The sequence below is a fragment of the Sapajus apella genome, unplaced genomic scaffold (assembly GCF_009761245.1).
Source record: "Sapajus apella isolate SASKATOON/1434 unplaced genomic scaffold, GSC_monkey_1.0 scaffold114, whole genome shotgun sequence".
Taxonomy (NCBI): Eukaryota; Metazoa; Chordata; class Mammalia; order Primates; family Cebidae; genus Sapajus; species Sapajus apella.
The window spans coordinates 2,217,634-2,236,039 of NW_022437054.1; the positions used below are offsets into that span (position 1 = coordinate 2,217,634).

An 18,406-nucleotide genomic window follows, 5' to 3' on the forward strand; every position below is an offset into this window, starting at 1 on the left:
GTGCACACTGCATTTCTTACTTTGATAAATAGCTTATTTTTCCTTGCTTTCTAAAAAATTTCATATATGAAGAAACACACACACATATATATACTGGTTAATTTTTTAAAAAAATATTAAGGACTTCACACAACACTAAATTACTAATGATTTTATAAGATACTAAAAGTTACATGTGAGATCTACTTTCAAAAGCAAATTTGAGATAGCTGAGCTTAGCCAGAACCCCGAAGGCAGAAAATCCCAAAGCTTCAGAGTTTTGACTTGATTGTATTACATTTAAATTCAATAAATTAAAGGGGAAAAAACCCTAAGACTTTCTGACTCTAAAGTGGCAATACTGACTTCGCGGAATCTCTGTGCAGCTGTCTGCGCTGCAGTGCGTGATTTTAACTCTCCTTTCTGAGAGAATGATGGCTGGGCTGACCCACGGGTGAGACCAGGTCACTGCACGTTAAACTGGCAAGAGAACTTGTCCTTCGATGGGTTGTGGAGTCGCATAAAGACACTCTTCCAGTGTCTCTTACATGTTAGATTTTTAGCGGTTTTTTTTTTAAGTGATGAATATTTAAACAAACAACACGAGAAAGAGTCAATGTGTCGGACAGATTAGATAGCTTGGTTTTTCTTAGGGAGCTTGGGGAGACTGAAGATTGTGGCAGAAAGACTTAGTTAGGGGAACTGATATTCTGTCTCTGGCATTTAGCAGCCAACAACGTAACAGGACTAACCTCTCTGCACTAGTGTTCTCATTGAAAAATCTGGACTGATCGTAGGATTATTGAGAAAAGTAAGTAAAACAAAATAAGTAAAGCACACGCATTGTGACTGATAACAGGCATTCAATATTGCATTTTTTATTTGCAATGAATTATTTGGTGAACGTTTACCTATTATAAAAACAAAGATCAATATACATTTTCTATAAAAGTTAGAAAGTCGGCTGGGCATGATGGCTCAATCCTGTAATCCCAGCACTTTGGGAGGCTGAGGAGGGGGGATCACAAGGTCAAGAGATCAAGACCATCCTGGCCAAGATGGTGAAACCCCGTCTCTAGTAAAAATACAAAAATTAGCCGGGTGTGGTGGCACACGCCTGTAGTCTCAGCTACTCGGGAGGCTGAGGCAGGAGAATCGCTTGAACCCAGGAGGTGGAGGTTGTAATGAGCCGAGATCAGGCTACTGCACTCCAGCCTGGCGACAGAGTGAGAGTCCATGGAAAGAAAGAAGGAAAGAAAAGAAAGGAAGGAAGGAAGGAAAGAAAGTAAGTCTTCCAATTTCTTTTGCTTTTCTATCATTTCCAATGAAGAACAGAAAGTAATGCATTTTGGTAAAGGACATACTAATAAGGACTGCAAAATTCCATGACACTTTTGGAAAGAGAAGAACTATGTGACCTTATCAAATGATGCACTGCCTTTCAATTAGTTCACAGGGGATTTTATCATAGCAAGAAGCAAGAGGACAGAGCCCATTCATTGGAAATGACATCAAAACAATGTTCCCCAGAAAGGCATGAGCGACCTGTGTGTGAGATAAAGCAGCCTCCTCCGTCCTCCTGCCTGCCCTTCACTGTCCCGTGCATGGTGAAGTGCAGCTCACCTGAGCCCTGCTGTGGCATAGACAAGCGTGACCTGCAACGTGGGCGCTGCTCACTGGTATCCTTCCTGTGGGTTTTCATTGACCAGGTTTGTATTTAGGATTAAAAAGAGTGAGAGGCCACTCTTCTTCCTGTTCAAAATTGATGCTTTTACATCTATGCAAAATATATAGTCAAAAGGAGTAACTAATGGTAACATAAAGAGGAAAATCCAGAATTTTCTCATGTACAGTTGTATCCCCAGCACGCAATGAGTTCTCTTTCCTCATTTATTTGTTGAAGGAGAGAAAAGAAGGAATGGATGAAGTGAACTATGTTCCATTTAGTGACACACAGTGAGGGCAGGAGACTCACAGAGAGAACTTTTCTGAGAAGGCAGAGATGCCACCACATGATCCAGTCTGGGGACTAGGAAAGGAAAATCCAGGATGTATGGGGCCAGGGCATGAAGACCTATGAGTATGCTGCCTGGTTAATCGCAGTCACCTGAATTACAGACCCACAATGCAAGGGAAGGCTTCAAAAGCAGCAGAGCGGTGGCAAAATGTCTTGCACTACACTCTGAGATTCAAATCCCTGGGCCCAGTGTGCTGACTGAGGCATACAACAAAGGGGCCTTCTGTCCTGCTAAAAGCCTGATAAAACAGGACACGCTGTACACCCCACAGGAGAGATGGATTTGGCTCCATTGGCCAGTGAAGAAAGGTTTACAAATTTAAACTTTTTCAAAAGGCCGGGTGTGCCCTTGGCTCTGCCTGTGTCGCATTTACTCACAGTGTGGTTCGTAAGGAGGGGGAGGGTCTCCACAAGGCACACACTCCATGTCTTGAAAGCCAACAAGTTTTGTCTTCCTATAAAATCTAGAAGAGGAAGGAAAATACTCCTCGTTAGCTCTTTCATCTAAGCTTACAGTTGTGGTCATAAATTACCAGCAGTCTCTATTACCAGTTCTATGGTTAAAAGAACACAGAGGTTTAAACAATAGTATCTTACGTAGGCACATTTTTGGAGACGAAGCAGCAAACACTTAAGAAATATCAATTCCCCTGAATGTAACTTTGCAGATGCTCCGCAGTGCACTTCTTCTATACTGGGAGTGGGGGGCGCAGGTGGGGGAATATAAAGTCAGTGGTCTTCAGCATTTCTATTGCAACTTAAACTACAAAACACCTTATAAATGAATAAAGAACTAGTTTTTGGCATTTGGAATTCAGACACCAACACAACAAAAAAAATCAAGCAACCATAAAAGCAATGGAAAAATGTAGAGAGATACTCATATAATCTTGATATGGGAATGTCTTTCTAGGGGTAACGAGAAACCAGGAGTCAGAGTGGAAGAGATTAACAGCAACCACACAAGCTCGCGCGCACACACACACACACACACACACACACACACACACAGAGAGAGGGGGTGGGGAGAGAGACAGAGAGATTTTTAAAGACCTCTGAAGGGCAAAAATAAATGCAGCATCACCAATACAGGTAAGGGGCAAACAAAGATTGAAAAATTGTCCTAGTAATAGTATTGTCTATACCTTCAGTCTATAAGGTAAAAACCATGATGGTGGAAATGAACACTATAATTAAAAAATAAGCAAAGAACATTCATTCCCAAAAGAATGTTTCATAACTTTAAATTTTCATAATTAAACTGAAAAGCCAGATGCAATTAATTTTTTTTTTTTTTTTTTTTTTTGAGACGGAGTTTCACTCTTGTTACCCAGGCTGGAGTGCAATGGCATGATCTCGGCTCACCGCAACCTCCGCCTCCTGGGTTCAGGCAATTCTCCTGCCTCAGCCTCCTGACTCGCTGGGATTACAAGCATGTACCACCATGCCCAGCTAATTTTTTGTATTTTTAGTAGAGACGGGGTTTCACCATGTTGACCAGGATGGTCTCCATCTCTTGACCTTGTGATCCACCTGCCTCGGCCTCCCACAGTGCTGGGATTACAGGCTTGAGCCACCGCGCCTGGCCCGCAATTAATTTTTTTAATTTAAAATAAAAATGTTTAACTTCATTATTAATCAAGTACTTTCAAGCTAAAATGAAAATATATCATTTTTTACTTAGAAAATTGGTAAAGTGCTGGTGTGGGTATAGGTCAATAGGTATATGCATATATTGCCTGTGGGAACAGAAATTGACACTTTTAGGAGGGCAATTTAGCAATCTGTCACTAGAATTCAATAAAGTAGTTTACACTTCTTATCCAGTAATTTCATATTTAGAAACTCATCCTAAAGAAATCAACTGGGTAAAGCTGTATGTGTAAGAATACAATCACAGCATTGTTTATAAAAGAGAAAAAGCTAATTAGGCACAATCCTGATGTCCACCAATAGAAATAACCCATCAGGGTAGACCCAAGGCAATCAAATACCAGGTGGCCTTTAAAAATGATGATGAAGACCTACTATACACATTTTTTAAAATTCATGAAATATCATTAAATGAAAACAAAGGAATGTATATAATATGATTCCATTTTGTGCAGGCACACACTTTTGTATCAATTTTCTCAGACTGCTTACCAATACAGATAAAAATAGTTATGTGTATATATTTACAATGAAAAAAGTTTGGGAGGATATTATTACTAAATATTAACAGTGACTATTTCTAGGCGGTGGGAATTCAAGTGATTTTCTTTTTTCACATATATTTTTCTATGATAAAAATAGTAATATAGAGAACAAGTCTAGAGAGGACAAGAAGTAGATGCAATTATTTTGTGAAACTGGATAATGTACTAGCAAATCTGTATAATTTATGGTAGAGGCAAAATTTGCATTTGAAACTAGGTAAGTTATCGCAAATGCCCAGATACATTCAGAAATTGCTCAACATTCTACTTTCACTTGAAGATGACAATCTTTCCAAAGGATATGTAATACAGTGACTCCCACTAGATATTAATAAAATTACTCATTTTGGGATTCATGAAGTAAAAAAAAAAGTTCAAGGACTTCCAAATTTCAAAACATAATACAATGCAACAATAATCAAAACAGTATGGTATTGGCATAAAGACAGACAACTAGACTAGTAGAATAAACAAGAGAGCCCAGAAGTAAATTCTTGTGTATATGGTCAATGACTTTCAACAAGGTACCAAGACCATTCAGGGAGGAAAGAACATTCTATTTCAGGAATGTTGGAGAAACTGAACATCCACATGCAACAGATTAATACCTAAAAGTAAGACCTAAAACTATAAAACTCCTGGAAGAAAATGTAGAGGAAAAGCTTCATGACATTAGATTTGGCAATGATTTGTTAGATATGACACCAAAACCATAGGCAACAAGAGCAAAAATTGACAAATGGGACTACATTAAATTTAAAATTTTGTGCATCAAAGGACACAAACATTCCTATGGAATGGAAGAAAATATCTGCAAATCATATGTCTGATAAAGGGTTAACATCCATAATATATAAAGAATTCCTATAAATTCATCAATAAAAAAATCAAATAACCTAATTTAAAAATGGGCAAGGGACTTGAATAGACATTTATGTCTTTGGAGAAATATCTCACATGGCTGACAGGTATATAAAAAGATGTTCAACATCACTAATCATCAGCAAACTGAAAATCAAAATCACATGAGATATAATCTCACACCCATAAGGATGGCTACTATCAAAACAATAACAACAAACAAACAGATAATAACAAGTATTGGCAAGGATGTGAAGAAACTAGAGCCCTTGTACACTGCTGATGGGACTGTACAATGGTACAGCTGCAATGAAAAACAGCACAGAGGTTCCTCAAAATATTAAAAACAGAACTACCATAGCATCCAGCAATTCTATTACTGGGTCTATATCTAAAAGAACTCAAATCAGGGTCTTGAAGAGACATTTGCATTGCCCATGTTCATTGCAGCGCTATTCACAGTAGCCAAAAGGCAGAAGAAACCCAAATGTCTGTTGATGAATAAATGGATAAACAAAGTATTTCACAAAATATTACTCAGTCTGAACAAGTAAGAGGTTAATGTCACATGCTATAACATGGATAAACCTTGAGGACATAATGCTAAGTGACACAAGCCTGTCATAAAAGGATGGACACTGAATGACTCCAATTATATGAGGCACTTAGAGTAGTCAAATTCACAGAAACAGAACAAAGGGTGTTTTCAGGGGCGGGGGGAAGAAGCTAAGGGGAGTTGTTTAATGGGTATAGAGTTTCAGCTTGAGAAAAGGAAAAAGTTCTGGAGATCTGTTCATGACAATGTAAATATACTTAACTCTACTGAACAGCACACCTAAAAATGGTTAAGATGATAAATTTTATGTTATGTGTTTTTCACTACCATAAAAATGTATATAAAATTTTTTTTTAATCACAGGACAATATAAAGGAGCTTTCTTCTTTAAGATGTCTTGCAAAACATTGTAACATATACAGACTAATACTTTTTATCTTTTCAGCCAGAAAACTTGCCCAATAGAGGTTCACTGAATTAAATACAGAGAAAGCCCAAAATACTGTTTTACGTATAAAAACTAATTTCATGTAAAAAGCAAAAAAGTAAAAAAAATGTAATATCCAACATTCTCAAGAACAAATATTGAGGATACAGAAATCCATCTTTTAACATTTAAAAAGTTAGGGAAATGGGAGGTATTGAGGATCAAGCATAGACACTACTTAACATTTTAGAAATAAAGAACTCTAATTGTGACAAAACAGTTTTGAGGTCTGAGCTTTCCCTGATAAAGATAATATATTTGCCAAAAATTTATTTTAAATAGTTTGAGGACCATGAGACAAATGATGCTAGAAGGTTGTCATATTTTGAATAACAATTTTTAAAATTATTTATTTATTTATTTATTTTGAGATGGAGTCTTGTTCTGTCACCCAGGCTGGAGTGCAGGAGCGCAATCTCGGCTCACTGCAACCTCCACCTCCCTGGTTCAAGCGATTCTCCTGCGTCAGCCTCCGGAATAGCTGGGACTACAGGGGCTCACCACCACGCCCGTGTAATTTTTTTTTTTTTTTTGTATTTTTTAGTAGATATGGGGTTTCACTATGTTGGCCAAACTGGTCTTGAACTCCTGACCTCCCGATCTGCCTGCCTCAGCCTCCCGAAGCGCTGGGATTATAGGCATGAGCCACCGTGCGCCGTGTGAACAACAATTAATACTAACTAGAAATAATTAGAAATGCTAACTAGAAAGGAGGGGAAGCGGGGCTCCCGGATGGCTACTATGCATGGAGAGGTGATGCTCAGACCCAGCTCTGAGGGCAGCTATCAGCAGTATCTGGTCTGCTCGCTTCTTCATTCTTTTTTGTCTGTTTTTAAAACAGCCTCACTCTGTCGCCCAGGCTGGAGTGCAGTGGTGTGATCTCAGCTCACTGCAGCCTCTGCCTCCTGGGCTTAAGCCATCCTCCCACCTTAGCCTCCCAAGTAGCTGGGACTACAGGTGCACACCACCACACCATGCTAATTTTTGTATTCTTTGTAGAGATGGAGTTTTGCCATGTTGTCCAGACTGATGTCACACTCCTGAGCTCAAGTGATCCACCCACCTCAACCTCCCAATGCAGAGGCATTTTTAATTGAACTGAATCCAAATAGCACTGGTTAGCCTAACGAACACAGTGTTTGTCAACTGCTATTTTAAGAAAATCTGGCTGTAGACCGTTAATTCTTCAATCAATGAATGCATTTCTGCAAGGAGATGACATGCCATAGAACGGTTCTGGTTTTACAATGACCTCACTCAACACAATGTTGAAGGCAGTTACTACACCCAGTGAATCACAGTCAAGTCAGGGCTGGATTTTCTACAGTGTCTGTGAGATACTGGATGACAGCGTTGCTCTGTCCTGGGCTCTTGCTAGCACCTTGCTTGGTACTGGTTGGTCAGCCTGCTGTGTGTGTTCCTCAGCAATCCACAGCAATGGCCCCTTATTTGAAGGTGAACAAATACTAATGACAACACTAATCATTAGAGTAAGAGTCTAGATCTCCTGAGCAGTGCCATGGTTACTAGGGAACACACTGAGCACAGAACAGAGAGCTGAGGCAAGGGGATGTGAAAATGCAGGCAACTCAGGCAGCTTCCAGGAGCAAAGGGTCTGCTGACGGTAGGCTGAGAGTGAAGCGGGCACACAGCACAGACGGGTGGAGGCAGTCCCGGTATTTCCCATCAGTCATAGAAGCCCCAGGGGAGACCTCCTAGTGAAATCAGGCATGCACCTAAGCACGGGGCAGAGGAGCTTCGAGGTCAATCCCAGTCCTTTGATTTACAAGCTGAGTGATTCTGGAAGTCATTTATCCACTCTGAGGATCGGTTTCCCTCTTTGTAAAGAGGGAATGGTAGGAATCCCTACTTTACAGAGTGGTTCAGACAACAGTAAGTGCTCAGTGTTAGTTGTCATTGTCACCACAAGAAGCAAAGGGCTGGCGGGGGCCAGTCTACTCATCAGGTTGGGTTCCAGTTCCCCTGAGCTGGGAAGGAATCCGGAACCGGGCACCAGCAGAGGAGCCTGGAGGCCTGTTGGCCACTCACTGAAAATCTCATGCCAACTTTTTACTGGTCCCTGCAAACCATCAACTGGCAATAATGTCCAATATTTAATTAGGGCTTCCTATGGCTTAGGCACTCTGCTGGGCACTTTGCATGCCTTATATTTCCAATCCTACTAACAATTCTGCAGGGTGGATTCTTATGACATGGTCATTTTACAGGTGAGAAGAATGCATGTCAGAGAAGTTAAGTGGCTGGCTTAAAGTCGCAGAGCAGATTTGGGAATAAGGGGGCTGGCTTTCTTGAATGACTCAAACTGCGGGCACAGAGGACAGATGATTTCCATACCCTGCCTGCTATTGAGAGGGAAGCAGCTGGTGTCCTGGGAGGCCTGGGTCTATGGGTAGCAGCAGGTTCTTGCTAGAGAATGAGGCCTCAGGAGACAGAGTGGCACCAAAAGGAGCAATGCCTGCCTTATGCTGACTTCTGCATTGCTTTTCAGGGAGCAATATGCATTTTGCTCATGTCTTTCTGCCTCAGTTTTTCGGTTTCTAAAATGGGTTTCAACTATTTGGCTTCTTCACAGAAGTATAGTTAAACTGGAAGAGTACTTTGAAAACACGTTGAAAAGACCTCGGTAAAAGTCACTATGTAATTATGCCTGCCACATATGCCACTGCTGACTTAGAAAGGATGGGGTTTTTTGTTTTTTTCTTTTTTGAGACAGAGTCTTGCTCTACTGCGATCTCGGCTCACTGCAACCTCCGCCTTCTGGGTTCAAACAATTCTCCTGCCTCAGCCTCCCCAGTAGCTGGGACTACAGGTGCACACCACCACGCCCAGCTAATTTTTGTATTTTTAGTAGAGACAGGGTTTCACCATGTTGGTCAGGATGGTCACGAACTCCCGACCTCAGGTGATCCGTCCATCTCAGCTTCCCAAAGTGCTGGGATTATAGGCGTGAGCCACAGCACCTGCCCAGGGATGGGATTTTAAAGTAATCATATAAATAAACTGAAATATCACTCAAATGTCTATTCATTTATAACTTTCCTATAGTTAAGTATTTACTTAAAGAACAAACGAACGCTGTAGAAACTAGAGCAGCGGGCTCAAATGATAATGACCAAGGGAAGCAGGAGGAACCAGGCGTGGTGGAATCCTGGGCAGACCTGTTACCCCACTCTGGCAGCCCAGCCCAGTGTGGGCTCTATAAAATCCCAGTACTGACCAGGGGCAGTGGCTCATGCCTGTAATCCCAGCACTTTGGGAGGCTGAAGCAGGCGGATCACCTGAGTTTGGGAGTTCAAGACCAGCCTAACCAACAAGGAGAAACCCTGTCTCTACTAAAAATACAAAATTAGCCAGGCGTGGTGGTGCATGCCTGTAATCCCAGCCACACCAGAGGCTGAGGCAAGAGAATTGCTTGAACCCAGGAGGCGGAGGCTGCAGTGAGCCAAGATCGTGCCATTGCACTCCAGCCCGGGCAACAAGAGTGAAACTCCGTCCTAAAGGTCAGGCCTTTCCCACCCTCCCTGGGCACTGCCTACCTCAGTCCCTGAAGACCTCCTCACTTCCCTACCCTCAGATGAAGAGACTAGATGTGCACAGACAGGCTTTTAACAGAGGACTGGATAAAACAAACAACAGAGATGTGTGAGACATCCAGTTCACGTCCTCAGTTAGATTTGCACAAGCTCAACACTCTGGGTAATGATATCCATAGATATCGTCACAGGTATGAGATTATAGACCATTCTTATTTTTTAAGGCACAAATTTATCGAGTTATACTTTATACACCACACAATTCACCCATTTAAAGTGTACAATTGGATAGGTTTCCATGTAGTCATAGTGTTGTACAACCATCACAACAATCAATTTTAGGACATTTTCATCATCCCCAAAGAAGCCTCATGATCTTATCAGTCACCTCCCATTCCCAACCTTCCCCAACCACAGCTCTTAGGCAACACTAATTTCCTTTCCGTCCCTATAGATTTGCCATTCTGGACATTTCAACGGAATCATGTAATATACAGTCATTTGTGACTGGCTTATTTCACTTAGCATAATGTTTTCTAGGTTCATCCGTCTCATAGCATATGTCAGAATTTCCTTCCTTTTTACTGATGCATAATATTTTGTTGTTTGAATATATCCTATTTGGTTTTTCCATTCATCAGTTGATAGACATTTGGGTTTGTCTTAGTTTTGTGCTGCTGTAATAGAATATCGCAAACTGGGTAATTTATAAATACTAGAAATTTATTTCTCACAGCTCTGAAGGCTGGGAAGTCCAAGATCAAGACACCAGTATCTGGCATCTGGTGAGGGCTTTTCTGCTGCATCCTTCAGAGGGAAGAAATGCTGTGTCCTTACATGGCAGACGGTGGAATGGCAATAAAAGGAACAAACTCCCTCTGTCAAGCCCCTGTATCAGGACACCTTTGTGAGGGGTGGGCCCATCATGACCTAATCACCTCTTAAAGGCCCCACCTCTTAATGTAATCACATTGGCAACACCTGAACTTTGGAGGGGACGCATTCAAACTAGAGCTGGGCTGTTTCAGTTTTGGGGCTGTTATGTAAACTGCTGCTACAAACACTAGTGTACAAGTTCTTGTGTGGACGAGTTTTCAACTATCTTGGTTACATACCTAAGAGTCAAACTGTCAGGTCACATGGTAACTCTACGTCTAACTTTCTGAAGAAACTCTAGACTGTTCTCCAACTTGGCTGTACCCTTTGCTATTCCCACCAACAGTGTTTGAGGGTTCCAGTCTCTCCACGTCATCACCAACATTAGACACTGTCTGGTTTTTGTTGGCTACAGTGATCTTAGTGGGGGTGATGTATGTGGCCCTGGTTGTTAACAATGTTGGCCATCTTTTCATGTGCTTATTGGCTATTTGTACATTTCTTTGGAGAAATGTCTATTCAAACCCTGTGTCCTTATTTTAATTGGATTATTTGTCTTTCTACTAATGCGTTGTAAGAGTTCCTCACATATTCTACTTAAGATAGTTTTTTTCCAGACATAGGATTTGCCAGTATTTTCTCCTATTTTGTGGGTTGTGTGGTTTTGTTTTGTACTTCAAAGGGTCTCCTTTGAAGCCCTAAATGGACTTGTCTCCGTTTAAGAACCCCACAAAGGGTCTCCTTTGAAGTACAAAGTTTAACATTTTGATGAAGTCCAACAGAGCTGTCTTTTCTTTCGTTGTGTGTGCTTGCGGTGTCAGCCTACTACATCTTACAGCTTCCTCGGTGCTGGGTCTCTGCACATGGCCGAGCTGGGCCCACTGGGCTATTTTCCACTCTGTTTCCACTCTTCAGGTGCGGACCTTTACCTCCCCTCCGGCCTCAACAAGACCTCACCCCCCGCACATCTGGTCAAAACCCCTTTGACCTTATGGTCGGTCCAGTTAGTCTTTTGTCTGTAATGCCCTGGAGCATGAATTCTGACATTAGACTCATCACACACAGGGTGGATGATCTTGCCTGAATAGGGCTCAGTTTCTTCCTCTTTAAAACATTGTGAGAATTATAGAAAATAATTCATGAAAAGTACTGGGCCGGGTGCCTGGTACACTGTAAGTAATAAATGTTCACTGTTCATGTAATGCAGTTTCTGGTTATTTCTTACTTTCGCAAAATGGACTGGTTTCTGTTGCTCCAGGGTTTCTGGTTCCTTGCTCTCCTTTTTTTTTCTGAGACGGAGTTTTGGTCTTGTTGCCCAGGCTGCAGTGCAATGACAAGATCTCGGCTCACCACAACCTGCACCTCCCGGATTCAAGCCATTCTCCTGCCTCAGCCTCCTGAGTCGCTGGAATTACAGGTGCCTGCCACCACACCCAGTTAATTTTTGTATTTTTAGTAGAGCTGGGGTTTTACCATGTTGGTCAGGCTGGTCTCGAACTCCTGACGTCGTGATCCGCCCGCTTCAGCCTCCCAAAGTACTGTGATTATAGGCGTGAACCACCACACCCGGCCTCTCTCCTGTCTTTGGTCAGTAACTCTGGCTCCACTCTATCCTCATTAAGCTCTCAGGATATTCTGCTTCATCCCGTTCTCTGCTTACCTGGTGTAACAACGCCTCCTCCCTGCCTTACAGATCACCCCCCTTGCCACCCTGAGTCCAGCTCTTCATCCAGACTCTCTCCTCCAGCTGTCTGTATTAATCCATCTCACCGTTGCTTAGAAGCAGTCAGAATTTTAGACTCCCTCTTCCCTGACGCTCCCCCTGGCCCAGGTGTGGCCTTTCCCTGGGCCTGGCTGCCTTTTTGACAAGTCCATTGAATGCTTCTTTGTTCACACCTGCCCGCCCCTTCCCCTGCTCTGCGTCTCTGTGTACTGCACTCCTCCCTCTCCCTGCCACTCCCTCGGCCTGCTGACAGTTCTTACCCACACCAAGTGGATGCCCACCTGAGAACCTCTCACTGCAGGCTCCTTCTGTCCGCAGTGTTCTTCCCCAGCTCTCTGCTTGGCTCAGTGCCTCGTCTCCTTCAAGCCTTTGCTCAGATCTCACCTTGGCAATAAAGCCCACCCTGATGATCCAATCTAACACTGTTACTGTCCTGTCCCTCACTGTGGCCATGTCCAATCACCCCTGTCTGCCTTAGGGCTTCTTCCACAGCAATTATCATCTGCTTTCTGCATAATTTGCTTCTTCATTATTTACCATTTAAATATTTTTAAAGACTTTTTATAAGAAGCCAGGCGCGGTAATCCCAGCACTTTGGGAGGCTGACGCTGGCGGATCACCTGAGGTTGGGAGTTTGAGACCAGCCTGACCAACATGGAGAAACCCTGTCTCTACTAAAAATACAAAAAAATTAGGTGGGCGTGGTGATGCATGCCTGTAATCCCAGCTATTTGGGAGGCTGAGACAGGAGAATCGCTTGAACCCAGGAGGCAGAGGTTGCAATGAGCTGAGATTATGCCATTACACTCCAGCCTGGGCAACAAGAGGGAAATTCCATCTCAAAAAAAACAAACAAAAAAAAACAAACCTATAAGAATATAAACTCCCCATGGGCAGGGATCTTTGCCACTTTATTTTCTGACATAGCCCAAGTAAGTAAAGCAATGCCTATGGCGGCTGGGCAAATCTCTGCTGAATGGCTGAATGGTATGACCTGCACTCCTCTGATGGCTAACAAGGGTTAGCCATCATGGGTCCCCTCTTTTGTGGGTTGCCTGTTCATTCATGTGTCACTCTGTCCAAGTTTCCTTTTTTATTGATTTGTAGGAACTCCTTAGATTTTCATAACAGAAATCCTTTGTTAGCATGCCTATTCATTGTATTTATAGCTAGTGCCTGCTGCATGCATGGCGCGCGGTACCACAGAGGATCCAGCCGTTAATATTGAGAGAAGTCACAAACACTCCACCAGCATCTTCAGGTTAGTATCAGTATGCATTGCAGTTTAGAATGGAACAGGGGATTGCCTTTTTAAAAGTTACTTAATTAAGTAATTACAAGGGAAAGAAACTGGTCAACTCACCCTGGCAAGCAGTCCCCACAGATGGCATCACTGGTGACTGAACAATTTGCCTTCTGAAAGCGGTTCACCAGTGCGCAGTCCAGACACGGCTTGCATTTCTGGAAGCCCCAGTCCTCCTTGAACCTGTGCAGCCGGCACGTCACACACTGTGCATCCTCCCCATAGCCGAAGCCACATTCCTGTGGGGATTAACGGGCAATAGAAAGCTATTCAGACTTTGCAAGCGTGAAAAAGGAAAGACCGCTGGGATGAAACGAAGACTTGGTCTAATAATTACCAAGTGCCGGTCTTCCTAGACACAAAGGCAGCTCTTTCAGCAAGTTCAAATGTGTCTTCCACTGCTAATGATCTCTCTTACTACGGTAAGTCCACTTAGTCATCCACTTTATTCAAGAAGCTGCGAGCATGGGAATAATCAAGGGGCTCTCAGGCTCCCACCGCTGAGTTACTACCAGTGGGTGGAAGAATTATGGCACTTTCTTCTCCTCTAATTAATCCAGTCATGTACATGCTCAGAAGCTAAAGCCAGAGAAACATTCCGACACTCACTTCCAGGGCAGAAAATCAGTACTCTGATATCAGGGGTGTTAGTTTAAAAAATGAGGATAAGTTCGTAACAATTTTCATTAGTGGACAAGCCTAGAAACCAGCCCAAATGGAGAGCTTCTTGAAATTGTTAGAAATTTACTATTTCCTGACAGTAGAAAGAGTCTTACACTTTTGCTGAAAGATGTTAACTTCCTATTGAGACAAACGCTGTGGTACTAAAGGTCTCAAGCTTCTCTAGATTTGAACATCAGAACATACTGTTTTCCAAGAATGGGCCAAACAAATGGCTCTTTGACCTACATACAATCATTTCTACAAGTTCAAGAATTCAGTAAACTATAGCATATTGTATAACGTAGCTGTAATGCAACCATAAAAAGAAGAATGTAGATGTGAGATGTGCTCATGACAATTTTTTTACAAATAAATTTTAATACAGAATTAGAAGTATGATTCCATTGTTTACAAAAACATTCATGTAAGTACCAACATTTGGCCAAAAACTTTACACCATTATCTAAATAATCCATATTCCTTCCCAATTTGGGGAGCACTGCCATTTTTTCCATTTCTTAGGTTGGGGGAAGGGAGCTTCAGAGAAGTTATGTATCTTGTGCTAGGTGACAGAAGTAGTGTTAGAACCAGGATTTGAACCTATGTCATCTAATTGCAGAGTCAGATTTCATTACCACTATACCATAGGGCCTGCCAGGTATTTTATATATACATATATGTATTACCCATAGGAAGGTGTCTGAAAGACTATACACTGTTGGTAACGCCTGTTGTTGATCTTTGTGATGGTTTCTACAGAACACTCATCATTAACAAAAAACAGCGGCTTACGAGGAGCAAGAAGGGCACTCACGCAGGCAGCAGGCTGGGCAAGCCCACAGATGCAGACTGGACACCACAGAGGAAGGAGGGGTTGCACAAAATCTCAGTTTCCTCATTTGTAAACCCTGGATGCTAGAATACGAGTCCCACCTGGTTCAACATTCCCGTTTTTCTGTAAAATTTATATATTTTAATTTCTTCGTCCATATTTATATACAAATCAACTAAGCAGTACTTACTGACCAAAAATTAAAAGAAAACCAACTTGAAGGGTAGACCTGCCTGTACTTAATAAATTACTCAACAAAGGATGCAGAGGAATCACTTCCATCTAGATTCTTACTAATTAACTCATTCACATTTTGGGTGAGTGATACTTTCTTTCCTCCTTTGAATTACTCTGCCTGTCTTTCAAACGTACATCAGGAACGCACACAACAAAGAACTAAGGAGGAAAAGGTGGAAGGTCAGCCTCCTCCTCACTCCTGAGAGCTCCAGCCACACAATGTTCTACATCAGAGACACAGAGAGGAGAGGGGGAGAAAAACAACACTTGATTTAAAGAACTGATTAACAAGTTAGAATTTCTTTAAGACTGTTAAAAGGGATAACCTCTTTCAGGGGAGGGGAAGGTTAGAATTATGGGGTGTTTTCAAGTTTTACAATTCTGCAAAACATAATTTAATTTTTGCAGAAAGCATCCATTACTCTTGTAATAGGAAAACAATAAAGATGCATATTCAAGAAGAATTTCTCTGGGCATGTGCTGGGTCTTTGTGAGGTAATCATGTGGCTCTGGCTCTGTGCTGTGACAGCTGTGTTTCTGCTGAGCACTTTGGTTGCTGGGAGAGCTGTGTGCAGGCACAGGCTTTCTGAAGTACAGGAGAGAGCCTCCCACTCTCAAAGTCCGTCGGGATCAAAGCACGGGTACACGTGACTTCTGGGGGTGGTCTCCACATTGTTCCCATGCTAGCCATCTCTGGCAAGAGGAGAGTGTTTCAAAATCTCACTTTGATCTAGGCAGCTTGAGGCTGTAAGAGTCTCATGTACAAGTTAAAACACAACAAAGGAAAGGAAAAGGAGAAGGAGAAGAGAAAACAAAGGGAAAGAGCAAGGAGAATGCAGAGGAAGAGGTGGATCAACTGGGAATAAATGTCCTCTGAAATTCTGTTTCAAGCCAGGTTGATATAGGAAAAAAGTATGTGTTTTCCTACAATGGATCCAAAGACACATGAGTTTCAATGCCAGCTCTGACACTTGTTGGCCAAGATACTTTAGGAATTCTCCGACCCTTATTCTCTTCATCTGAGAGATGAGGATAAGAGTACCTGCCCTAAAGGTTGTGTGAGGAATAAATGAGAAACATATAAAGCTGCTAAACTCTAAATAAAGCACAGAATGCGCATTCTCTAAACAAATTATACCTATAAGTGTTACAATTTCGGATTTTCGATGGCCCAATAAACCAACTTTGCTGATTCAAGTATCATAAATCTTCTCTGGAAATAAAGGTAACATCAGACCCGAATTTCCATCTAAGATATTTTTATTGACTAAAAATCTTTCAAAAAGAAATCATAATTTTCTAAAAAAAAAAAAATGTTTAATGGAACACAAACTCTAATTCAACCCGATCTGAGTCAACTGCTGCACCATGCTGTAAGACAGCCCTGTGTCCCTGCCTGTCAGTCAACTGTCGCTCCCTGCCCTACTGACTGTCTCCAAGTCACCTCCTCCCTACACTGAGAAACTGTATAAGTAACCCACAGGCTTAAACAGTTTGAGTGTCACATCTCTTTTGAAAATGAACATATAGCTTAATGTGGGGAGGTCTTTGTGCTTAGTTTTTGACACAATAATAAACTTAATTGAACATATCCCAAATACTCATGGAAACTTTTATAGAGACTATTTGGGAAATTGTATTTAAAATACATTTTCTCTGAAGTATTTACTGTTTTCAAAAATATAATATTTTTGAAAGCTTAATATTAATTTGAAACTATTAAAAATAGCCTTCAGCTCATAAAAGTCTAAGAAATTGATGAAGTGGCCATTCTACATGCTGAATTAACTGGAAACATGATATAACTAGAAATTCAGAGGTGATTTCAAGGAATCAAATTACAGAATGGTGCCCATGACAGCAACCGCTTTTTGAGTTGACTGTCGTATTTCTAATGCACCTTAAACACAGACTCTGTAAGTACTCGTAATCCAGGCTATAAACTGCACATAAATATTAAATTACCCCCAATATAAATGTCTGCTTTGATGTTTTCATTTCATTCAGTAAAACTGGGTGGTTGAAATGCCTTGAAATCTTCCCCATTAAGCTCAATACATAACTACCAAGAACAAAAGAAAGAGGCAAAACAGCTGAAAGGGAAGCTCAACAGCCTCCAAATGGTGACACTGGTTAGCACAGACTGACACTGCCTTCACAGTCCTGTGTCACTACCCTGGCCTGAGATCTTTGCTTTGCTTTTCTTTTTACCACTTGTATACTAAGAAACTATTACACACACGAGGTTTAAAAAAAAATAAACAGTTCACCTTTCTTCCCATTCCTAGTCTTTAACTTCCCACTCCCCCCACACAGGTTTTGGGGTAACCTGCCAAAAATGTCCTCCTAATGTGTGTGCATGTATTTAATTAACACTGTTCTGCAACTAGACTTCTCATTTTCTCACTCCATGCATCTTGGAGAGTGCTCCATATCAGCAAATAGAGGGTATTCCCTTGCATCGATGGAGCTGGAGCTGTTCTGACCACTGCACCCCAAGTCCTGGCACAGAGAGGGCCTCCATTTTGGTTTGGCCCATTGCATTTGTATTGATCAGATGACCTAACCAGGCAGCAAATAAAAACAATATCAAATCTTTTGTTTTTCCTGCATAACTTTTGGATAGAAAGGAATAATTTCTCTAGGTATATTATTTTCTGCTGCAGGCAGACAAGTAAGCGAATAAATAATGAAATGAGCTAGGTTTGGGTTTAACCTTTTGACAAGGGCTCTCTCTTTGGCCAAACTCTAGATAGGTTCCTATGAGCCACTGTTTGTTGGGGCCTGTTCTCAAGAGCCCAGTTTCCCAAAATCCTGGCTAAATCTGGCCATGCTCAACATCTTCTCAGGTTCCTCAACCCTCACCATCCCCCAGGTGACGTCTGGTCACCTTGGCCTGTCTTCGGCAAGAATCCTGTGAGATCAGTTTAGCCAGAATGTCCCTCACCCCTGACGGTTCCTCTCCGTGATTTTTCATCCCCCAAACCCACCCTGCTCCTTGGCTATCAATCCCCACTTGTCAATGCTGTATTTGAAGTGGAACCCAGTTCCACACCGAGCCTTCATTTCCTCTACTGCAATAGTCCTGAATAAAATCTGCTGTTCCATTGTCCAGCTCTG

The 18,406-nt window shown here is 41.9% G+C and overlaps 1 protein-coding gene across 5 annotated transcripts in view; it reads right to left on the minus strand.

Moving 5' to 3' along the window:
* TNFRSF19 (TNF receptor superfamily member 19) overlaps positions 1 to 18,406 on the minus strand; it is a 110,412-nt gene that overhangs the window by 49,515 nt on the left and 42,491 nt on the right. For all 5 annotated transcript variants that reach the window (XM_032260090.1, XM_032260086.1, XM_032260089.1 and 2 more), the window contains exons 4-5: positions 13,615 to 13,793; positions 2,375 to 2,460 (exon numbers count right to left, since the gene is read on the minus strand). In XM_032260090.1, the coding sequence (XP_032115981.1) occupies positions 2,375 to 2,460; positions 13,615 to 13,793 (265 nt within the window). The remainder of the gene's footprint in view (positions 1 to 2,374; positions 2,461 to 13,614; positions 13,794 to 18,406) is intronic.